General features: G+C 33.5%; 1 protein-coding gene across 1 annotated transcript in view; it reads right to left on the bottom strand.

Moving 5' to 3' along the window:
* The window catches only part of LOC136037756 (ubiquitin carboxyl-terminal hydrolase 3-like), a 70,008-nt gene that overhangs the window by 23,187 nt on the left and 20,241 nt on the right, over positions 1-26,580 (bottom strand). The window contains exons 4-8 of the mRNA XM_065720554.1: positions 21,259-21,426; positions 13,839-14,075; positions 8,996-9,191; positions 7,797-7,932; positions 375-493 (exon numbers count right to left, since the gene is read on the bottom strand). Coding sequence (XP_065576626.1) covers positions 375-493; positions 7,797-7,932; positions 8,996-9,191; positions 13,839-14,075; positions 21,259-21,426 — 856 coding nt within the window. The remainder of the gene's footprint in view (positions 1-374; positions 494-7,796; positions 7,933-8,995; positions 9,192-13,838; positions 14,076-21,258; positions 21,427-26,580) is intronic.

Genomic DNA, 26,580 nt, shown 5'->3' with positions numbered 1-26,580 from the left:
TATGCGAACAAACATGACGTCACCTGATCCATCCACAGATCCACACACAGACAACTTATTTTTATATATATAGATATATATATATATATATATATATATATATATATATATATATATATATATATATATATATATATATATATATATATATATATATATATATATATATATATATATATATATATATATATATATATATGCTTTTTTGACGTAAGATTCAAATTCGGCAACCATGCTGAGATAGAAATTTTTAAAATAAAATTATCGATTCGAAAATATTATTTGAATCGATATATTTCAGGGGAGGAAGAGACAGACCCAAAGGCTTCCCCCTCGCACATTAATATATATGAATTAAACAAATTAGAACTTACGTTTGGTAGTCGACGAAGAGAGAATTTTTTGGTGGACCTTTGTTTACTACGGCAGGAAGAGCACATATACAATTCTGTTTCTCCAAGTTCTTCTACTTCCATAAAATTCAATAAGCAGTCTATAAAAAATGAATAATAGAGAATACACATGGTTTACAAATAATCTATAATAGTATATGGTAGTCTGAATGATAATCTATAGTAGTAGTATACAGTACCATATATCATTCAATATTACACAGTAGTCTATAATAGCGTATAATAGTTTATTATAAAAAATCCTATTTACTTGCCAAATAATAAAATTACTGAAGAGTTTATATCCTTGAGTAATATCTCACATTTTGGGTCGGGGGGGGTTGCTAAAATTGAGCACCACCTTGGGTAAACCCTGTTCTAGTTTGTTTTCCGAGAGAGTGAACTTTGCCAAGGGACCAACTGTGTACTGTCCATGTTCAATCCGGCTTCTCCAATCTTTACTACTTCCATTAAATCCAATAAGCAATCTATAGTAATATACAATATTGCATAAAATAATGTAAAAATCCCTCTAATAGTTTATAATTGTCTACAGTAGTAGTATACATTAGTATATAGTAGTTCATAGTATGCAGTAGTATATAGTATGGGGGTTTGAAGTATTTTTATTTTGAAAAGCTTTTAAAAAATCAGGTTGAATATAAAATTCGTGAAATTGTTGAATACCGACTCCAGAGAACTTATTGAAAGTGTCCAAAGAACTTAGGAACTGTGCTAGATGACAGAATTCATTAATAACTAACTAGTCAATAGAACATCCTGAAAATGTGTTTAATGTGACAGGAAGGAACTGTCAAGTATTAATGTTGAAGGGTCTATAATTTCAGTCAGCACAAAAGTATTAAGAGGAATTCGGAGGGGGGGGGGGGGGTTATGCCTAAAACCATCGCAAGAGTGTACGCAAGAACTTTTTAAAGTTTCCTGGCGATCAGATGAATGCTAGTAATTTGTACAGGACACATAAACATACATTTGATTTTATGCATACAGATAGCCATTAATGACAGTCTATAACCATCTATGACATCTATGACATCTCTATGACACATAACCATGACTATAACCATATATGACTATATATAGTTGAGATGATACAGAAAAGAGGTGTAAAAATTATACTTGGACATAATTACTCAACATATGATGATACACTAAAACAAATTAACCTGGATTCACTTGATAGTCGTAGACATGAGTTGACATATCGATTTGGACCAAATTGTTTGGATTCCTCAGCTCATCGTGGTCTACTACCCGACCTTGAGAGCAACCCTACTGAAGGACCAGTCACTAGACTCCGACAAATAAAGATAATTGTCGACAGTTAATGACTTACCCAGCCTTTATTACCAAGATATATTGCAAATCATTTGTCCCTTGTTTTATTGGGTATTTTAATAATATAACCTTGACAAATATTTAATGTTTGATGCAGTTTATTTCAGGTATTTGCCAGTGAGTATTTTTGAATATACCAATCATTTATATACTTAATTATTCTGAAATATTCTATATAAACGTTCGCTATTTTAATCGTGAAAATAGATTCTCGACTTACATTAATTTTTTTCATTACTCATTTTAATTTATTGACCTTGAAGCAGCACTTGCTGTCTTAACTTTGTTTTCTATTTATGTTGTTGTTTATTTGTTTTAGGTCCTTTTTTGTATCATGACATGCTCATGTTAGCTTCAACTATTGCAGTGATTAAAACATATTCTATTCTATATTTAACTATAAGATATTTGTTTCAAAAATTCCTGTCACAACCCTCGAAGGGCCAAATTCGCATCTTATGGCTTTGAGTAGATTTTTATAATAAAAATCCTGATCTTGAATGTTTATTTCAGTACCGTTTGTAATGAATTGAGAGGGGAATCGACGGAGTTATATACTCAAGTACCGTTCAATTGAGTACCTTAAGTACCGTTTGAATTCCCTTAAGTACACTTCAGTGCCGTTTTTAATGAATTAAGAGGGGATTAGACGAAGTTACATACTCAAGTACCGTTCAATTGAGTACCTTAAGTACCGTTTGAATTCACTTAAGTACACTTCAGTACCGTTCTTAATGAATTGAGAGGGGATTGGACGGAGCTACACACTCAAGTACCGTTCACTTGAGTACCATTTGAGTTGATTTAAGTACACTTAAGTATCGTTTTTGATGTATTGAGAAGGGATTGGACGGAGCTACACACTCAAGTACCGTTCACTTGAGTACCTTCAGTACAGTTTGAGTTCACTTAAGTACACTTCAGTACCGTTAACTTGAGTACCTTAAGTACCGTTTTTAACGAATTGAGAGAGGATTGGACGGAGCTACACACTCAAGTATCGTTCACTTGAGTACCTTAAGTACCGTTTTTAATAAATTGAGAGCGGATTGGACGTAGCTACACACTCAAGTACCGTTCACTTGAGTACCTTAAGTACCGTTTTTAATGAATTGACGGGGGATTGAACAGAGCTACACACTCAAGTACCATCCACTTGAGTACCTTAAGTACCGTTTGAGTTCACTTAAGTACACTCAGTATCATTTTTGATGAATTGAGAGGGGATTGGACGGAGCTACACACTCAAGTAGTGTTCACTTGAGTACCTTAAGTACCGTTTTTAATAAATTGAGAGGGGATTGGACGGAGCTACACACTCAATCGAAAATCTCGCGTCAACATTCGATTTAATCTTCAAAAGTAGAATTATCAAAAGGGTTGACAAACTTCAACTCCTGCCAATTCATGTCTCGTTACTCTTCTCTTGGGTGCACATTTCGATCAGATCCCATCTTCCTTATCAAGAAAGCTGAGTGTGATTCTTCGCTCTAAGAGCCTGTTACCATCCAGCTAGATATCCTATATGTCATGCATTAGGTGAATTGTCAAATACTTGTTGCGTTTCATAAAGTTTTTTTACCCCCCCCCCCTAAAAAATGATGGATACGGCCGAGATAATAGCACCATTTCTCTTGAATCACTGAATCATTTAGCTTGAATCCTTTGAATCTTAAATAATTTTCAAAACTGCCTAGTTACTAATCAAACCAAGTGACAATTAATAATACCAGCCTATTGAGTTGAGTTGATGGAAGCCACAAACTTGACACTATTTTGAATATTTTGCCTTTTTATTCCTTGAAGATTATACATCCAACTGTCGTCTAGTTAAATGACGGCCTTATAAGCCGGCTGCATCTTCCATTGATAAAAGTTCTTGATGTTCTCTAGTCCTTATAAGACTGCTTATGACAAAGAAACAAGGAGTTGTGTGCTGTTTTGAAAGTTTGTGGACAGGCTTAAAATAGTGATTTGCAGTAAATTGAATAAAAAATTTGCAAGCCATAAGATTTTAAATTAAAGAACTCTCTTTGTATGAGTTTAAATACACAAAATACACGAGTAGCCAATCACAAATAAACAAAACACACATCTAAATGCACGAGTGAACTTTCTGTTTCTCAGTCGCAAAAAATACAGAATACAAAATTCAATGTATGTGTACACACAAATTCACAAAACAAACATCTAAATGCAGGAGTGAACTTTCTTTTTCTCTGCCGCTAAAAATATAGAATACACAATTGAATGCACGTGTGTACACAAAGTCACAAAGCAAACATCTAAATACACGAGTAAATTCTCTATTTATATGTGGTTAAATACACAATCTAATGCACGACTATCACAAATACACAAAATAAACGAAAAAAAATAAACATCTAAATACACCAATGAACTCTCAAACACAAAAAGAAACACATCTGAAAGCACGAGTGAACCCTCTATTTCTCTGTGATTAAATACACAAAATACATCATCTAATACATGAATTTCACAAATACACAAAATTACAAAATACGCAAACTAATACACGAGTACCACAAATACACTAAAACACAAACAAAAACACATCTTAATTCAATAGTGACCTCTCTATTTATAAATCATAAATACACAAAACACAAAACTAAACACATCTAAATTAACGAGGGAACTCTCTATTAGTATGTGATTAAATGCACAATCTAATAAACGAGTCACAAATACACAAAAAATATACGAAAAGAAAAACCGTCTAAATACACTGGTGAACTCTCTATTTCTCTATGACTAAATACACAAATTAATAAACGAGTATTACAAATACAAAAACACAAGAAAAAAATCTAAATTCACGAGTGAACAATCTATTTATTTGTTGTTAAATACACAATGTAATATACGACTATCACAAATACACAGAAAAAAACATTTAAATACACCACTGCACCCTCTATTTCTCTATAGCTAAATATACAAAGTACAGAAATTGTTAAACGAGTATTACAAATACACAAAATACACACCTAAATACACGAGTGAACGCTCTATTTCTCTGTGGTTAAACGTACAAAATACACAATCTAATACACAAACATCACAAATACACAAAAATACGTCTAATTGCAAAAGTGAACCCTCTATTTCTCTGTGGTTAAATACACAAAATACACTATCTAATACACGAATACCACAAACACACAGAAACACCTCTAAATTCACGAGTAAGCCCTCTGTTTATTTGAGGTTTAACATACAAAATACGCAATCTAATACAAGAATATCACAACCACACAAACACAGATCTAAAATAGCACGAGTGAACCCTGTATTTCTCTGTGGGTAAATCCACAAAAATACACAATCTAATACACGAATACCACAAAATCACAAAATACACAATCTAATACACGAGTACCACAAATACAAAAAACAAAAAAAAAACATCTAAACCCACGAGTGAACTCTCCATTTGCCGGTAGTTGAATACACAAAATACACAAACTAACACACGAATATCACGACCACACAAAAACACAATAAAAACAACAACAAAAGAATCCTCTATTTCTCTGTGGTTCAATCTACACAAATACACAATCTAATACACGAATACCCCAAATTCACAAAATAGCAATATACACAATCTAATACACGAGTACCACAAATTCAAAAAAAAAACAAAAAACATCTAAACCCACGAGTGAACTCTTCATTTCTCAGTAGCTTAATACACAAAATACACAATCTAATACACGAATATCACACAAAATACAGACCTTAATAAATGAGTGAGCTCTCTAATTCTCTGTGGTTAAATATACCACTATACATAATCTACACGATTTTTGTGCAAATACACAAACTCAGCTAAAAAGACTATGCTGTATGGCCTTGTGAACTAGATATAATGAGGGATCAGTTGGGCCTCTAAGATGATGGTGGGTGTACAAGTCCTTGTGAAAAAACACAAAAACATTTAGGATCATTATGACCCATAAGATCACTAGAATTATAAAAAAAAATCGTTTACTTCTATTACAGGATCATTAGGTCAAAATCTGACATTTTAAACTTCTGAAATAATTGCCCATATAATTTTCTAAGCTACACTGAAAGAGAGGCTCAGCAGAGCAAATTATGCTACGCCGTATAACACTAAAATGTTTTTGTGTTTACGGTGTACATTTACGGTTTACGGTGTAAAAACCAACAATTGAAGGAAACTAGTTGGGCAAAAGCATTCTTTGCAGTATTCTTAGCTACATTGAAAGAGAGGAACAGCAAAGCAATGTATGTTCAGTTTCCCCTCAATCCTCTTGATCTATATTTTCCTGCTGATTTTCCCTTTAGAACAGCTTAGAAAATAATTTTTGGCAATTACCTTAGACGTATGAAAATGTCAGACACGACCTTTAACAGCGACGATATGATATCTATTTAGAGGAAGTTTTAGTAATATAAGGGCTAATAAAGCTAGTTTTCTTTATAAATATTAGTCTTTAACTAGATCTACGTTGCATTGGCAACGTGAGGTGTTGCGGCAACATTTGTTCGGCTCCGCCGAGTAAATTGTTGCGAGAGCAACACTTCGGTTTTGTTTCCTTGCTTCGATTAAACGCTGAATTTTTTAATCTGTAAGGATCTTAAAATAAATGCTAGGTACACCAACTTGCAAAAGTTGCAAACCCCTCATTGCAACAAGAAAAGTTGCAAACCCCTCACCACTGAAAATGATTGTAGCCTAACAGCCGTTTATTACTTACAAGTCCCCTACATGCGTAAAACTCTCCTATATGTCTCACAATTGGTATCGGCCACTTTTTGGTTTCAGTGCGAACCTTACTTTAAGTTGTCGGCCCCTTTAAACTTTCAAACTGGTATATCTCATGAAGGAATTTTTCTACCGAAAAATGGATAGCGTAAACCTTGATCAGCTCATCAAGAGTTGTCAACTGCCGTCGAATAAACAATCTGTCTGTCTTAGTTCAAAAGTTGACTTTTTTACTGTAGGCCAAATTTCTAACGTCATCACTTAGAAAGGAGCAAAGGATAAACTCTAATTTCTTTAGCAATGAGAGAACTTTTAAAGTTTAAGATGTACGTCTGATACCATTTCTGTATCGGCTTATATTTGGTTTCAGTTTGTACCTTACTATTGGAGTTGTCAACCCCTTTAAACTTCCAAACTGATATATCTCATGAAGGAATTTTTCTACCAAAAAATAGATGACGCGTCCTTTGATCAAATCATCCAGAGCTATCGACTGCCATCGGAAAAAAAATCTATCTGTCTTAGTTCGAAAGTTGACTTTTTGCCGTAGGCCAAGTTTCTAACGTCATTGGAGTAAAGGATAAACTCTAATTTCTTAAGCAATGAGAGAACTTTTAAAGTTTAAGAGGCACATCTGATACCATTTCTTTAGCACAATCTCAAATGCAAAAAACGGAATGATAAACTCAGCTGAAATCACGAACAGAAGTGGGTAGAAACAATAGATTTTTGGCCCCAGGCAAGAGCTATACGAAACTTTCCAAAATAAAAAGTCATATTCATCAATCCGGCCTAAGTCCATACTTACCGTAAAAACCACAGAGGTTACACCCTTACCACTTTCTAGGAATAAGCTAAAATCGAGTGCTGAAAAAAACAAAAAAAAAACGACAAAACCAAAGTGTTACTCTCGCTGTTGCGAGGTTTTTCTATTTTTTCAACTAGTAAAAAAATAAATGAAAAATCAATTTATTATTTCGAAACTAATTAGGCAGGTAGGAATGTGCGTGTGTGTTCTGCAACACTTATAAGTATGCATATAAATTTAATAATTCAGGTATTCATGGCGAAGCTTAAAACATTATAAGTTCTGGTGTCTTCTCGTGCGCTATAGATTGCGTCAGATGCAGGTAAACGTCTAACGTCTTGGGGAGCTAGCAGCTGCAATTTTACACAGCCCCCCCCCCCTCATGTGTCAGTTTAAAATTGTTGAGAGGATACTATTTCAGGTGTCTTCTCTAGTAGCACTTCTAAAAAATAAACATGAAAATGAAGTAAGGTTGTACCTGTGAGTCTACAATCTCTTCTGGTGGGGTCATCCTTCACTTTTTTGGAGGCGTAGAATTGACTTGGAATGTCTAGGGACAGGTCAAGAAATGGATCATTTTTCCCAGAGTCCATGCCACAACAAAGGCATCGAACCTAGGAAGAAACAAAAATCAAAATAAATAAACAGAATAGCAAAATAAGCAAACATAATAATATACAACAGAATACGGAATAAATAAATAAATGGAATAAAGAAGAAACAGAACCGGTAAGGGAAACCACATATAAAAACATATTTTATAGTTCAGACAAGTTTCCCTACAAAACGAGTCTCCCTTTATTGGAATATCTAAGGCAAAACAATTTTTATTTTGCTTCTTGTTTCTTGCTTGCTTCTTTCTTTTTCTTCTTCTTTGTCTGCTTCTTCGTTCTTTTTTCCCCACATCTCAAGTTGTAGGTGTTTTTTTTTCTCGACATTTCCAGCAGACATTATCCAAAATAAATTGGCTTGGAATGTCCAGGGGAAAGTAAAAAAATGGGTCGTTTTGGGATAAAAAAAGAAATATTAAAATAGGTTTTGATTTTGAACAAAACGTAAATAAAGTAAATAAATAACGCAAGTTATTTATTCTGGTAGGGATTTAAGCTAAATTTCAAAATTTCATACAGCGCGGAGTTAGAGCAAAACTACCAGATTTTTTTGAAAATCGAAGTAGGAATTCCGATTTATATAAAAACTCCTCCGATTAGAAAAGTAACGATTTTGAAGAAAACATCATCCAGGTCCTCATTAAGATACCCCCCCCCATATCATTGGGGAAAAATTATCAAGCATCCAATGTAAACGATCTGGATTAGTTGTGTTCTATAACTGTTGACATTGATAACAAAGCCCTTAAGTATCAAGCGTTTTCAGGAAACACTCCTCTGATGAGAGAGGTATCAATTTTGTTGAGAATGTCAGTATAGTCCTCATCAAGACGCTCTCCTACTGGTAAAACAAAAATTACCTATTTTCTAATGTAAATGACGTATAATGACGTAAGATTTTTTAATGACGTCAATAAAAATTCATCTGGGGAAACAAGAAAAGAGCTTAAAGAGTTTGATTCGCCAAATATGGCTGTAACAATTGAGCTTTTATCATTTGAACAATAGACCCCATAATAATTGAGCCTTACTGAACAACAATTGCCATGCAAAAAAAGAAAATTACCTCACTCAATAATGTACCACCAAAAATGGCTGTAACAATTGAGCTTTTATCATTGGATCTTTGGGACCCGGAACAGTCTTCATCCTTTAGGAATGTGAGGGGCTCGGGAACATCTGGCAGCAAGTTCAACAGCTCTGTGTGCAATCTATCCAGCATATAACGAAGAAACTCGTGGGCGTCTTGCTGCTGATATCCTCTAAAAAATAGGAGAAAGGGATAACAACTGAGCTTTTTTAAACTTTATTCTAGTCTTTAAAATACTAAAAAAAAAAAAAAAAAAAAAAAAAAAAAAAAATTATGAGCGAGAATAAAACCTACTATGGACACAATAAATTAAAAAAACAAAAAGGGAAAAGGCAATAGTAAGTAAAAAAAGAGGACAATAGAGACAATCAAAGCATAGGAGCAACTTGTAAGAGTGAAAATTGGCGCTAGTGTTGACACAAAACACACAAAACACTTAAGGGCAGAACCAGCGAGTGGTTTAAGGGCGTGTGCCCCCAAAAGGTCGAAAGTATGCATTAGTTACAGATTTGGGAGGGTTAAAAAGAGTAACGAGAGACCCAAGTTTCATTGGTGCATATTCAAACATTTTTCTATATCTGCCCCCTGCCAAAGCCATCTGGTCATTGACGTTTTTGTAAATTTTTTCTTGCGTTGTAGTGTTCTTTTCCAGAAATTCAGATCAGACAGTAATTTTGCCAGTTAAATTAATTACACTAATTTTACCTTATTATTACCCTGAAAAAAAAAGACCAAGAGACGCCAAAGGCTAGATGAGGTTGGTGTTTTTTTTGTTTTTTTTGACACAACAGCCTGTTTAGACTCATATAAGTTACAAGTTACCCATTTTTTCTAGAGACAATGATAAAAGAGAACATTCGGAAAAACATGGCATTAAAGTATAACTGATAAACATAGAGAAAGAAAACGATCAAAAATGGGGCTATTAAAGGCTAAACGAAAATACTGAAGAAACACACAAAGCGAATATTTCGAGAGAACAACCGCCTCTCTTCTTCAGCGCGGACAAAATAATATAATCAAGGGAAATGCTGAAAAAAAAAAAAAAAACGCGGAAAGTCAACAAAACCAATTAAAAACCAATGAAAAAAAAAACAGCCAAAAAAACTAAAAGGTTAATAAAATTAAATAAAAGACCAAAAATTATAAGAATTAAAATCCAATACCCATAAAGTGAGTCATTCGGCAATATCCGCGATTTGCAAAAAAATCCTAAAAATTCTAAACTGCCATCGGCGGATACTAACGAACAACTGAGAAATCAAAGAAAAAATTCATTGAAACAAACGAACTAGCAATTAAATAAATTGGAGAACTAATTCACTTGATTTCTGGTTTTATTCACTGCATTTTTTGCGTATACCCTCCGAGACCTAAGGGGTTGTTGACATGACACGTTTTCATTTGATGTTCGCAACCCGAGAAAAGCTGTCAGATCAATAATAACGAGAAGACGCGAATTGGCTAGACTTGAAAAGTGAATCCAGCCCGCTAGTGGATAGTATTCCTGGCTAGTCTTTTTCAACCCTAAATTCAAATTACTGAACACGCTGCTTGTGTTTTCTTTACTTTGTAAATCATAACTTCATGACATGAAAAACATTTTTAAAAGCCTTACAAAATCCGAACTGAGACCCAGTTACTAATGCCAGTTTATTGAGGCAAGTTGCTAAGAAGATTGAAGCGTGGTCAATTTTTACATCACTTGCTTTTCAGTGGATACTACCAATAATTTCCCCTAGCCGGCCTCATAACCCAGCTTCACTTTTCATTGGTTTTATACGACTGGCACTTTTTCGTTATTTTTTGTCTTTTTGCCGAATAATCCGTATAGATGCGTATTGATCGTCAAACCCTCCATCAAACCCTTACTTTAAACCCTTACAAACCCTACGTCAAACCCTTAATTCAAACCCTTACTTTAAACCGTATTTCAAAACCTAACAAACCCTTACAAACCCCACGTCAAACCCTTACAAACCCTACGTCAAACCATTAGAAACCCAACATCACACCCTTACAAACTCTACGTCAAATCTTTACTTCGAACCCTACATACAACTCTTACAAACCCTACTTCAAACCCTTACAAATCCTACGTCAAACCCTTACTTTTGCGGTTTTTTCAGAGAACCTAAACGTTTGCGTCATTTTTGGAACCTTAGTTTTAGGTTGTATAAGGGGCCAGATTTAAAGATTTGGCGCTTCTAGGCCCAAGCGTTTTTACCGCTCCATTTTTGCAAGATTTTCGGGAATAGTGGAAGGACTAAGATAGGCCAGGTGGATAATCATGAAATGTTATGTTTAGATAATTATTTATAAGATATAAATTATAAAATGAATTTGCAGCAAGTCCTTAGAACTTCTTTTTGCTGTAATAATTTATTAGAGTTGTCATTTTTATTTATGTTTATATTGTGGATAAAATAAAACCTACCTACCTACCTACCTTCTCAATAGAACGCAACTGATGAGCCAAAAGTAGTGAAACAGAGAGGTGATACCAGAGAGGTGAACTCTCAGCTGCCTTTCTTGGAGACATGTGACAGTTTATAAAAGGCTATGGAGTTCCTGTGCTTAAAAATCACTTTTCTGTGAATAGGCAGCACGGTGGCGAAGTGAACCAAACGCTTTGACGATAAATAACACTGGTCCAGTTTTGTTAAGGGATAAATTATTGTCCCCCCTGGCATTGTGCACCCCTAGGCCCGGGCCTAATGGGTCTAAGGGTAGATCCTGGCCTGCTTGCGTACTCTTTATTCTTTGTAAGACGGTGAATTTACCACCAACTGTCAAAAACCCGATAATGTATTGAATACATGTATTACAAAGGAATACACTATAGTAAGTAATTATTAAGATCATCATTCTAAGAAACACCTGGGGGAGGAAGGATGAGTAAACATATACAGATAGAACTGCCACCACGCCGTTATAATGAAAGTCAGCGAGTGGTAGATTCTGCCTGTTGCAATGACTTCTCCCTTAAGGGGTGGAGCCTCCCGTTTTTCGTTAACCTTATTTTAGCTTTTTTCCAAATTTAATTGACCCTATTTTAACTGCTTGTTTTTTAAAGAAGGCCTTCCTTTACATGTATAGTTAAGAGTAAATGCTTTGATACTAAAATCAGAAAAAATTATGGAGGGTAAACATAAGAAGTTATTTACCTTCAAAAGCACTCGTCTGCATACTTTGAGACTACAATATATTCCATGGAGGAGCAGCGGCCTTAGGCGGCTTTGTGCTGCAGTGGGTTGTTAGTAGAAGTAAAGGTAACGTTTTTTCATATCTTTTTTTAAGCAGAACCTTATTTTATTCTTCCAGACAGTTTGGTCTGAAATTATCAGCTTTAAAATAACCAGCTTTGAAATTTCTGTAATAAAACTTTAAAAAGGCAATAACATATCAAAAACAATCACTCTAGCTGGTCAGACAAGATAAAATAAACACACATAAAATCCAAATATCACCCGGCATATATTTCTCCCTAAATATGGCCAAAGAGCCCTCAGACCCCCTGGCCAAAGCAAACAAATACGCAAGATCAATAAGGATTCCCACACGCACACCTTCCATAAAAATGACCAATTTTGAATATAGTACTCGAGCTATTTGTTTTTATTTTACATCTTTTCTTTTTATGATTAAAACAGAATGAAAATTATGAAAACTACAGGTGTAATATCTTAATGAGACAGCGGAAAATAACAAAAAAGTACTTTTTTTAAATTAATTATAAAGGGAAGAAAAAAAATCAAAATTAATGAAAACAAAGAAACAAAACAAAAGGGAAGGAAAAGAAAGAAAATGGAAAATACCAACGACAACCAAAGGGAAGGGGAAAAAGGAAATACTTAGTATTTTCACTGAACCATAGCAACAAAGTCACTTTTTCGGCTGTTCACTTTCTATTTAATAAACTAATCTATTGAGAACGAGGTGGCTGAAAACAAATTTTCGCTAATGTTTTTGATTAAAACACATAATAATGTGATTTCTTTAATTTGAGCTGTTTATTTACCTATATATGTGTATATTTTATCTAATAGTAATCATTCTTTACTTCAAATTACATAAAAAAAAATAGTTTTTCTAACTGAAAGTAAGGAGCGACATTAAAACTTAAAACGAACAGAAATTATTCCGTATATGAAATGGGTTGTCCCCTCCGCAATCCTTCACTCTTTATGCTAAAGCTTTTAATTGTTTTAAAAAGCAGAATTGTGGTAAAGAGTCAAACTCTTTACCACAATTTGTAATATATAATATATATATATATATATATATATATATATATATATATATATATATATATATATATATATTTATATATATATATATATATATATATATATATATATATATATATATATATATGTATATATATATATATATATATATATATATATATATATATACATTTATATATATATATATAAATGTATATATTTATATCTATATAAAGTTGAAAACTGTATGAAGTTCTTATGTTAACTTTGGGTAAGAGAGCACAGAGTGAGGCTATGAACAACGTGGGGTGAAGGAGGAGCGTAAGCAACTGTGTTAGTCTCAATTGGCTTGATGTTGCGAATACTATTCAATAGTAGTAGTGAAACATTATCAACTTTGACAATATATCACGTTATTTATAAATTGTAACTTATTTTGCGGATATATTAAACAAATATTGATTTGAGCTATTTTAATCAAATTTATTTCAATTTTCAATTAAAATTTGGATTTCAGTTTGTAATTGATACTTCAAAAATGATGAAAAAGCGGAATTCATTCATTTCAATACTAAATACTCAAATCTTACCGAAATCGAGGCACAACTTCCCATATCACATTGAAAAGAGATTCAGGTGAAATAGCCCCTTTACCGTCTGAATGATTTAGGCTAATTATTATTTTCCTCAGCTCTTCAGACATGAGACTGTCATCTACAGGTGAAGATTTTGAATGTCGTGTTGAATAGCTGCGAGATCCATTGGTGACTTTAGGTTTTTGCAGAGCTGGTAATTGTTTAAAGTAAAAACAAAATTCTTTGATGTTGCTGAAAAAGTAAAATCTAGATTCAATTCAATTCAATTTAGTAATATAATACCCATAACAAATAAAATACACTGGGTCACCACGGAGAGACAGAGCTCGTGATTGTGGTCACCCCATCAACATTTACAACATAAACAACATTAGTTGAAGATCCAATATTAGATCCAATTGGATCTTCAACAATATTAGTTGAAGATCCAATACCCAAGTCCATTGCCCACCACACAATCCCATCCCTCCTTCGGAGAGATTATCTTCAACACTTATTTCACACAATAGGTAACAGACCTACTGCTGATTGACCGTTCACGTAAAGGGTTTGATTAAAATATTTTATCATAGGCAGATATAATCTTCAATTCAATTTATTAATATAATACGCATACCAAATAAAATACACTGGGTCACCACGGAGAGACAGAGCTCGTAATTCTGGTGACCCCATCAATATTTACGACATAAACAATATTAGTTGAAGATCCAATGCCCAAGTCCACGGCCCACCACACAAAGCAGAAAGACAAAATAAAAATCACAATAACAAAACAATCAAACAATATATAAATAAGATTTATAAGATTTAAATAAAATTTAATGCTTATCTGAGTGTGTTTCTTTATGGATTACTACACAGGTTATCCGATCGCCAAGACACTATAAAAGGTTGTTGAAGTCCCTCTTGAGAAGGTTTTAGGTAGGCTACAATTTTTTTTTGTTGGAATATTCGGGAGGGATTTTTTTTTGGGGGGGAGGGGTGGTATTGGGGAGTTTTGGGGAATCTATATGGTGCTGTTTCACAGAGAAGGAGTTTTCCAATGGGGAATTTTCTGTTGGACAAATTTTCAGGGGGGATTTTTCAAAAAAATTTAAATTCAAGAATACGATTGTTATTAATATGCTAGGGAAGTTTTTCATAGAGGACTATTTTCTGGGGGGAGAATTCCTCTAATTTCCTTTCTCTTGAGACTGCGGCAACACGCGGCGGGGAAACTAGTATTAGCAATAATTTCGCAGCTAAAAAAAAAAACAAAGAAAAAAATAACTTAAATGTAATTAACTTGTGATCGGTCACCAGGATGTTGTATCCCTTGCCTATTATTTGCTTTAAAAAGATTTTCTTGCAAATGGTCAATGTTTAAAGAAGAATCTTTTTAAATCTTATTACATTTTTGCCCTTCAAAAACATATATGTCACAGAAAGAGAAAAGGGTCTTAAGATCAGTATAAAGAACTTCACCCTAGAATATATAGTTATTTACATTTTCATTCTTGAAGTTTTAAACACTCTCCTCTCATTTGAAAAATTTTCCAATTTTATTAAAATTTTGGTTGTGTTTTTTTTTTGGAATAAAGGGAATCATTTAGGGGGTGAAGAGGGCGGTATTGGAAAGTTTTTGGAGGACTCCACGAGATGAAGTTTCACACGGAGCAATTTTCCCCAGAGGGATTTCCCGCAGGGGGAATATTTTGGGAGGAGAATTGCGAGGGGGCGGTTTAAAAACTTTAAATTCAAGAATATAATTGTATTAATACAATGGGGGAATTTTCCGCAGGGAACAATTTTCCAGGGGGGATTTTCCTCTAATTTCCTCTCTCTTGGTATCCCAGAAGCACGCTACGGGCAAGCTAGTATTAGCAATAACTTTGAAGCTACAAAACAATAAAGATAACTTTAATGTAATTAACTTTGAACAGTCAAGAGCATGTTCTAATCCCTAAAAATTATTTGCCTTAGAAAGATTTTCTGGTAAATGATTAATATTTAAAAAAAAATTAGAAATCCGATAACATTTTTGCTCCTTAAAAAATAACCATGTCACAGAAAGAGAAAAGGTCTTAAGATCAGTCTAAAGGACTCCACCCTAGAATATGTACTATGTATACTTTCATTCTTAAAGTTTTCGGCATTTACCTTCTGAAAAATCTTTCGGAATTTTTTTGGAAAAATCTTTCCAAATTTGTTAAAATATTAGTTATGTGCACCTTCGCAATACGATTAAAACGTTTTTATTATGTCCATTTTCCATTATCTCAATGCAACACTTTTTATTTTATTTTACTTTATTATTCCAAAACCTTTAATCTACCAATTGGTCGCAACAAATATTTTTTAAATCAACCAAACAAATAGCTTTCGAGCAACAAAATTAACCTAAAAGTTTAAGTTCCAAGGACGTCAAAATAAAATATTCACTCCCTTTTCGACCCACCTTAGGTATATTCACACCTGAAAACCGTAATTTTTTTTTTTAATTTTCCAAAATTTTTCTTTTGGCTATTTAAAAGCTATTAATTTTCTGGGGCAGTATCACATTTTCTTCAGTGGTGCCACGTTGAACCACAAAAATAAATAAGTAAATACATAATGCGCGAAAATACATAAAAAAGCTAGACCTTCTAATACCGTTTGATGAAATGCCCATCTCCCTGAAATAAAACCATTATTAGTACTTGGAAAACCCATTATTAAATTCCTTTAAAAAAAATTGGTTTCAATGAATTGCTCAAAAATAAATTTCAAACATTTAATTCTTATAAATTCTTATAAATTTCGACATTCAAATTTTTAAAACATAAAACACTAATTTAAAAATAAATTAAATGTTAGTTTCTGAAATAAAACTAAATTTGAAAGACTCGTTTTAGAAAAAACACTTGTTCCTTAAAAAAACTGGATATATACAGTTTTTATGTTTAATTGCTTATGTTTTTATGTTCTTACTTTATTCGACGATTCTTTGTAGGTTTGCTCGTTCAAATGTTAATCGCAAACAGTTAGGATTTCTTGAAAGACAATTTTTAGGCTGAAGAAGTAATTCATGAATGCTTCGCTATTATCCCTTAATTGAAAATCCATCACGCTCTTTTTTCTTTAAATAGGTAAGACGATTGCACTTTTTGGGGGTGTCAATTGAGCATTAGGGACAGTAGGCTCCCTAGACTCCTCCTCTGTATATTCTCAAAAATGTTATCTAATATTTATCTAATTTCGGCTAATTTTTCGATGATTCTTTTTATAATTTGGCGCTCGCTACTACCAAAACTACGTAACTGAATAAGAAGACCTTTTCCAGTAAAAACTAAATTCTTATTATTTTTTTTTAAGAATGTGCTTCTGTAAGTTTCTGGTAATTGATAATTGACAATTATACGATTATTGGATTATATGAATGATTTATATGAATACCAACTTAAATAATCTGATTTCATTTTCACAACATAGAATAAAAAAAAACGAAAGAAGAACAGCGAGAATAGTGTCTTATACGGCCAATGAAAATACTGGATAAAGGAAAGTGGATTTTTCGGATATACAACTGCCTCCCTTCTTCAGTGCCATAAGAGGAAATCTCAGAATCAAGCTCACATTTTCTGAGCAAAAATGCGAGCAATATACACCAGATACCAGACAAACACCAGATACACCAGATAGCAAAGATACACCAGACAAAACAAGCAACTTGGAGATCAAAATCAAAGACAAACCTATTTTCTAATTTTCAGGGAATGGAAAAAATATAGGGTATTCTGCATCCCTTAATTCTTCAAATACTTCCCATTAATCCTAAGGGTATAAAATTTCCATGAGTTGTGCTATGCACCTCACAGCCTCCTTACTTATATAAAATGTTTTAAAAATCTTTTAAAGACACTCCGCGCCATCTAATAGCCCATAATAGTTTCCAAGAAGCTTTGTACTGAACATGTGAAAATTTCTGCTTACATTAGTGTGGTCTCCCCCAAGATATCTATACACTATCCAAAGAAAGCGTACGTTTTTGTCCTGAAAGGCGATTTTAATTTTTGGTTACTACGGGCCTTGGTTCGCTCATTACTATGTTGCAGCTATCGTTACAACCCTGATTTACACTCTATATCTATTTTGTCTGGTATAGCTTCATTGCCTATGTCTTATATTTGTTGTCTTGATACTTTCACCATTTTATTAAGCTCAACAAGAAAAGGCTCCTGATTTTCAATTTAATACATACTGGGTAAAAATATTCTGGGTAAAAACTACATACTGGGTAAAAAAAAAATAAGCATTTTCTTCTAAATATAAAAATGGGTTGACCTCTCTAAGAGAGCTTACAAAGTTTTTCATGATTATTTTCTTTTTGTTTTAACCAAGCTCACACACTATATCTACTTTGTCTTATATACTTTAACCTATTAATTTCCTGTCTTTATTTTGTCTGTCTTAAAGCCATTTTGACCAGGTTTTGTACGACTTTTTCCATTTATGACTTTATTTTTTATTGATGAGTGCAAAAAAAATCTGTTGAATTTTTACTTTAACTATCTAACATGTTTTGGCTCACATTTTTCAATTTGTTTGTTTCAGAATTAACTTGCTTAACGCTATTTTAGTCGCTTTATTTGGTTAAATGAATTTTTCTTTGGTTAGCCTGAAGAAACTGAAAACTGGAAAAAAAAAACAGAAGAAAAATAAAGTGAAACTGAAAAAGAATAGGAATAACAACGAAGCAGAGTGGGACTGCCGCAGCCCGGCAGTCCCACTTAACGCCTGAGTGACTTTTGCACTTTACTGATAACTATTCCCAAGTTAAAATATAACAGTTCAAAATAGGGACGAAACATTTTAATCGACAGTGAAACAAATATAAAATTTTAACTGAATATTTCAGACATATATATAGTATCCATCATCAGCAGTAATATAATACTATGTGGCAAAGTTTCATGCTGATGATGGACACTGTGTATGTGTCCGAAATATTCAGTTAAAATTATATATTTGTTTCACTGTCGATTAAAAGGTTTCATCCCTATTTGAACTGTTATATCTTCGTCATTGAAAGACAGTATGGTCTTCGAAGTTATCTATTCCCAAGTTATTCTTCTGAGAATTTTCTTCGTAGTGTATTTTCCATACACTTAAATTATACTAATAGACCCATTACATTAATAAAAAATAATATTCGTAGTTGTATACCAATCAAGCTAAATATATTACCACCAATATACCCCCACCCAGAAAAAAAAAACAGATTCCACGCACAGTTTTGTGGTATCTCCTAAATTCAGTCACGAATCACCGTATTTCTCACAGCAGTGTCTGCAGAATCAGTGCCTATGAACACAGATGACGTCAATGGGAGCTACAGCAAAACACTACATAAAACAGCGATCAATTATCCTTATAAATTTCAAAGATAATTTCATGCATCAATTTAAATGTAAGAAGCCTTCCCCCCCCCCCCGAAAAAAATCAGAAACGGATGGAGAATTTTGAATATTGAAGCATTGAAACGTCAACACCGCTATTGAAAACAACCGAGGCCACTTGGAACGCCCCGTAAAGCTGAGCTAGTCCAGAGAGTGGCGCGAGTGGAGTGGCATGAATCCCTGAGAGAATTTCCGTCTAACTTTAGATGATGGGTATTTGAAGTATTTAGAAGTGAAGTCAGAAAACAATTCTTACTTCATAATATCAAAACAATTGTAGCTAACACATTTTGCATGCAGACCCACTGTACTATAATATCAAAATAATATCATTGTAAAAATGCCAAATAATATCAATATCAAAATAATAAATCTCAAATAATAATAATATCAAAATAACAATTATTATTAAAATAATAATATAAAATAATATAATATCAACATAATATTTAGTTCGTAATGACTAGTTCTTTACATGGCATGCAGAACATACCTTTGACAACCGACTAGCCAACAATTTATGGCAATATCGACACCAAAAATACCGCACATCTAGGCGTGGACATTGTCAATGGAGGTGCCTAAGTTCTTCAATTGGTTAGATTTCTGTAGAATTTCGCCAACTAGTATACGAATGGTTAATGTGGTTACCTTGGTACTGATTGGTTTTAAATGACAGGCTTATCCTCTCTTTGAAAACAAATCCTCCAAAAGAACCTGTCATACATGAGCTAGGGTATTACAAATGGTTGCTTGTCATGAAATTTTAAATTCTATTAAGATGAAGCAAGCTCTTTCAGGTGAAACTTGTTCTAAGATTGGCTGAAAAGAATCTTTGAAGACCACTGGCCTTGAGGCTAATTGTGAGTGGGCAACCAATGTCCCAAACTTTAGACTCACAGCAACCTCGAGGACAAATTGTAAATAGAGACTTCAAAGAATATTGCTAGATTAAAGGAATCAATTAAGAAGGAGTTCAGAGCAACTCCTAACTGTTGCTAATTGTGGCCTTGTGGCTAATTGGACAACAAATGTCCCAAACCTTAGACTCCCAGCAATCTCGAGACTTCAGAGAATATTAAACGGATGACAAGAAAGAATAAATATAAATTAGAATATAAGAATATTAATATATATTAATTAATACTAGCATTATTTTCATTCTTCACTTTCACATTAATCCCTTATTCATTAGCGTCATCTATTATGTACACATACGTGCGAGTACGTCACGTTCGTATATGATGAACGGGCGTTTAAACTAGTTGGTCAACTGCACACGACAAAACCCAAAGAGTAGATTGATCAATAGAAAGATTGAATGGAAAAGAAGACGATAAGGAAATTATGATTACCGTCAATAAACTACAAAAATAAATTAATTACCATAAATTATGTACAAAATTAATGCATCAATCCTATTTTTCGTTAATCTTTGTTTAACAAAGAAATATTTTAACACATCCATGCGCCATTAACGCAGAAAAACTCGTTAATTCTCGGGAATGTTTGTTACATATTGCAAAAACACGTCTTTTTATGAGAACGCGCCTTTCGAACCCTAGGGTGGGGTTATATCAAAGATCGTGTATTAACAGAATCTAACTTTGCACAAAACTATAAGGAGAAAACTGAAGTGCTTTAGATACCCATGGGAATTTTGTATATGATTGGCAAGAGGGTTATTCTACAAGCTATTAGCAATGCTACCCTAGCTAGCATTATGTTAAAAAAAAAAATATATGAAAACATCTCAAACTAGCATTACATGGGTGTTCCTAATATTATTAGTTTTTTGGACTGCACCCAGGATTTTGATTTGAAATAAGAGGATTCGACTATGGAGGTCATTTATGTCCCTTGCATACCCAAAATCCATGTTGTCATTTTGGGGGGGGGAATAACCCTCCCCCTTCATACAGCCTTTCCTATAACTGGTCTTTTTTCAGATTTGTAAACGGTTTCAAATTGTACAGAAGGTAATTCAAATCTACCTTAACGACTGAAGAACGGCGTTCATAAAACATGTATTGCCCAGATTTCTGAGACCAACTGCCTTTTTCCTATCAACAGCTTTGCTTGTTCTTGAGCTTCGTCGTGTACTCCCTTCTTTCTTTGTCTTCTTTTCTTGATTTTCAACACTAGAGCTATTGGATACAGACCTACAAAAAGTAGCCTGAATCAGTAATTAAGAAAGAGAAAAGTGAGAGAAAGAAAAAAAAAATCGAATATAACATTGCCTCAAAGATGTGAGAGCAATTAATTTTTCTAAAGCTCCTGATCTTTTTGCAACTTTAGAGCCACCCTCTCTCTAGATGAATCGGAGGAATTCAAGGATATACCTGCCATAAGAATGTACTGCAGCAAGCTTATATGGTTAGAACGGCATTCATTGAAAAAAAGTTACCAAACACAAGTTCTTGACAACACATTAAAACGACTTTAAAGACTTAATGTCACTTGAAAATCTAAGAAGAAATTTAACTGAACAGAGTCAAACAAAATTAAATCCAATAAACTTGAATAATATACTTCGATTTCATCTACTTCGCTATTATTTTGAATTCTTAATTCTTCAGTCAAAGGGATTCGTTTTTTTTTTTTTTTTTTTTTTGGAAACCAAACTGCTTCGATTTTATATGGACTGGGGCATGTATGATAAAGCTTATGAATTTGTCAAGAGCACTGTGATCGATAACAGTAAGTATACTTATTAAAGTCCAAGAAGATTCAAAAAAGAAAACTTAAAAATCTAAGAAGAAATTTAACTGGACAAAGAGTAAAACAAGATTGAATCGACCAACCATAAACAGCGAAAAATAAACAACAAATTCGACAAACAACATAACAGAAGAGGCTTAAAATGCTGACTACCATATACAGCTACGAGATATCTCGTAGGTTGTTTATTGACCCAGGACGCCTACCACGAGTTATCGCATCCTTCCGTTACTTGTTATATTTGCAAACTTACGGAGAGGTTCGTAGTTTTACTGTAAATACAAATAGATGGTCTTAAACGACAACTGAAATTCAAAAAACAATAAAACAAAGTAGGGTAATACGTTGACTACCAGACACAATTACGAGATATCTCGTAGGTTGTTGACTTGTCCAGGATGCCTACATCGAGTAATTCCGTCCTTTCGTTACTAGGCAAATTTGTAAACCTACGAGGAGATTCGTAGTATTACTGTAAATATGAATAGATGGCTTTAGTAAAAACAGTAGGGTTCGACTTCAATGAACAGAAAATACTATTATGTAAAGTATGTACATAAGAAAGGGCTTACACAATGCAATAAGTAATACTTTAACAAGATATCTCGTATGATCTTTACACCTAAATCGTGTAAAATACTGGCAGAACAACGTGTTAGTTAAAATCAATAAACAAAATTAATAGAAAATATACTAAAATCAAAAATGAGGTTTCGATTAATATTTTTTGGGCTTAGTAGTAGTAGAACAATTTCATTGTAAATAATCATTTTTATATAATAGCACAACAAAAGCAGATCTTGCGAAGATGTGCTAAAATGAAAATTTAAAAAAAAGAAAAAAAGAAAGAGTATGGAACATGAGACCATTGACCGAAACCAACATAAAAATACACAACAAAACACTACAATATAAATATAAAACCCCAAAACAACACATTGAAAAATATAGAAGAATAACCCACTGAAAACATACTTAATCTGTTTCGAAAGCATACCTACCGAGCAACTCCACACGTAAATCAGATTTAAACTGGTTGAAATTACCATTATCATTAATATCCTTACTAAGTTTATTCCAAAGCTTGGAAGCTCTATAAACAAGAGAAGAGAGAGAAAAAGAGAGAGGAAAGAACATAGTCAAACAGTTCGTGGTAACAAACTGTAGTAAGGAGCGAACCGGCTCAATAGTAAAGGAAACTCTAAAAAACTTGAATTTTGATACTAAAAGATACATTAAAGAATCGGATTTTTACGCTGACTTTAAATATATAAGTTTCATCAAATTTAGTCTTACTCATCAAAAGTTACGAGCCTGAGAAAATTTGCCTTATTTTGGGAAATAGGGGGAAACATCCTCTAAAAGTCATAGAATCTTAACCAAAATTACGCCATCGCATTCAGCGTATCAGAGAACCCTACTGTAAAAGTCTCAAGCTCCTATCAACAAAGATGTGGAACTTCGTATTTTTTGCCAGAAGACCGATCACGGTTTTTTTTTTTTTTTTTTTTTTTTTTTTTTTTTTTTTTTTTTTAATACTGAGATGAGACCTTTTTCTTTTCTGGTTTAATTGAAGTATTTTTTTTCCAGGCCGTTGGGTTAAGTTGGGGATAAAGCATTATGTGATATTCCTCTATGATCAGAGCGTTCCGGGATACTAACGAGAACTTTTCAGGGAAATTTCAAGGCATTCATATCTATGGCAATTTCATCCATGCCTTCGAAGAACATTACTAAGAAGCGATTGAAGTATAGTTTATCTTGTTTGTAGTCATCTCTCTCCAATGATTACCAAATATTTTCGATCTATCCTCCAGTACCAACACGTGGCTTCAAAAGCAGTCAATTCCTTCTCCTTCTCTTGGCTTATGTGCCACCTAAAAACTACTGATTTACGCATTAAAGTGCTTCAATTGGCAGCCATGTATTTGTAAATGAGTCAACGGATTGGTCAAAAAGGTGATCCGTTCTCTCTCAAGATGGAGAGGAGAGTCTGTTGGAGAAGAGATAATATCGCTTCGCTTGTAGCACTAACATTGTTTGACTCAGACAGGAGGAGGTTCAGAGAGGGGTAGATGTGAAGGACGGAGTGATTCATCTTGAATTACTAAAATTGTCCTTGAGAATTTTAATGCTTTTTGTATGCAAAAAAACGATATTTAAAATCGGCCATTATTATAATTTCAACTTCTAGAGTCAATATTTTACATTTGTGACAGAAAATGGTGGTAAGTTCAAAAACAGTCAGGGATTGTTTTTTGGAGGGGAAGGCTGAATAGTTGGTGGTAATCTTGATTACCTTAAAACTTTTTTGTATACAAGAACACAATGTTTAGAATCCGCCATGATTTTACTTTCACCTTTCGAGTCAATATTTTACATTTGCGACAGTAAGTTGGGGGAAGTTCAAAAACAATCAGGGAGCGTTTTTTGGAGGAAGGGAGTAGTTGGTAGTAAAGATGTATTAAAAAGCAGTAAGCAAATTTTTAGAGGGTTTTAAAGCATGCATATAAATCATTATAAAGATTCACAAGCCATACAAGGCAGTTTACACTTGTAGAAAAAATAAATTTTAGGCAGAAAAAGTCTTCGATCTCCACGGTTTCTTCAACCTATTGAATAAGAATATTATTATTTATTGAAAATAAGCACGAGAAAGAAAGAGAAAAATGGATGGAACACTGGAAATGGAGAAAAAGAAAATAAGTGGATTTACCAGATACTGGTACATTCCACTACTTAACATTCCCTCCGGCACTACAAATCTAGGTTTTTTGGTTGTTCTGTTTTCGTCATTTATTTTTCTGACTTTTCATCAGTTTATTTCGTCACTTGTCTTTTTTTTCAGTTATCGATCATTCATCCTCAGCTATTTGTAGTTTTTGGGGGGTTTCCAGTACTTGCTTCGACGATATCTATTTTAGGGTCCTTGAAAATTAGATCTCATTCTTGTTTACAGTCGACTCTCAGTAAACTGAATCTCTAGATAATTAGAACTTTGCTCGCAGTCCCTTGAAAAACACTTAATAAATTGAAAAAAGGAATACCTCGATAATTTAAAATTGCAACGAGGATGTCTCAGGTGGCAATACTCTATAACAACATATAAATAATGTTGGATAGCATTGACAAAAGTGAGAATGTGAAAGTGAGAATGCGATCTCTACCACCCTACATACCTACTTCAAAAATTGAGTTTGCACAGGAAACAGAAAACCCCACAAGGTTATCAGTCACGAGATTTAACAGGATTCCTCACCCTAGAAACAGAGAGGTCACTCCTACCAAACTGTGTTGAGTTCATCTTTGACGAATTTTGTTCACATGGACGATTAAATAGCTGTCCATGGTGCAATATCGTCACATGGACGATTAAATAGCTGTCCATGGTGCAATATCGTCACATGGACGATTAAATAGCTGTCCATGGTGAAATATCCAATATCGAATTGTTGACTTTTCAAAATGAGGTGGAGGAGGATAGAAAAGAGTAGCCGCTTACTCCAGTCACATTAACCAAGGCGAGATAATCCATCAACACCTTACCTTCCTACTTTCTCAGAATAGAAACAAGTGATATTTTTTATTTTTTTTATTACAGCTTTCATCATAATTAAAATTGAACTGTCTAACCCTGCTCACCGTCATATTTTACCACCAGAAGCTCTGACAGTCAGCCGTACGAGATAGAAGCTATAACTTGAGCCTGTACGTGCTCGGACAAGCCGCTAACAGAACTCGTTCGTCCTTTTTTTTTACGTCATTATATAATAGTGCATAATAACATGGTTTGTATTTCAGCATCAAATCAGCCATTTGAGCTACGATTGTTGTTTAAATAAATTAATTTGCAAAACCATTCTTAACTTGCATGGTTTTTAACATGCTCCAAATACACAAGTGATTAAGAAGTTAAATAATGGAAATTATATATCTGTGTGTAAATATATGAGTTATAAATTTACAATAAAGCACTTTTTTTTATCTAGAAATTTTCCTTATTCCTTCTTGACATTTTGAGCTTTGTTATTTTAAACACCTCAGTAACTTGAAATTTTCCTCTGACCCTTTGAGTTCTTAGGGAGGCTTCCTCTAGTCCCTTGAGCTTCAAATTACCGAGAGTCGACTATATATGGAAACTGTGTAATTTCATAACCTTCAACCCGTGCACTTCATAATGGTATATCCTCTTTCAACTTTTATATAATGTAGGAGAGACTATCTTTATTCAAACAATATAAGCTTTTAAGGGTCAATAACTGAGGGATCGGTCACCTATGACTCACAGTTCAATGAGTGACCGATTTACTAATTAATGTGACTGCCTTTAGTCCCCAAAAAAAGTATAACATAAAAAGAATTATAAAACATAAACATGAAACAAGAATTTAGAAAATAAAAAACAAATTGAAAATGGAAAAAAAACAATATTTTAGTTCAACAACAAAGTTGCTGTGACGATAATAGACGAAATGCATTAGTATACAACAAACTTTACCATTATTAGTCGTGAGAAATCTGTCATTTTCTTAGTTGTAGCTCATTTTCAGTGAGATGTTGCTAATATAAAAATACAAGTAGGGCTACTTTGACCC

This window comes from Artemia franciscana, chromosome 17 (assembly GCF_032884065.1).
Source record: "Artemia franciscana chromosome 17, ASM3288406v1, whole genome shotgun sequence".
NCBI lineage: Eukaryota > Metazoa > Arthropoda > Branchiopoda > Anostraca > Artemiidae > Artemia > Artemia franciscana.
The sequence above is the reverse complement of the archived record's forward strand: the minus strand, read 5'-3'. Positions and strand labels throughout refer to the sequence as shown.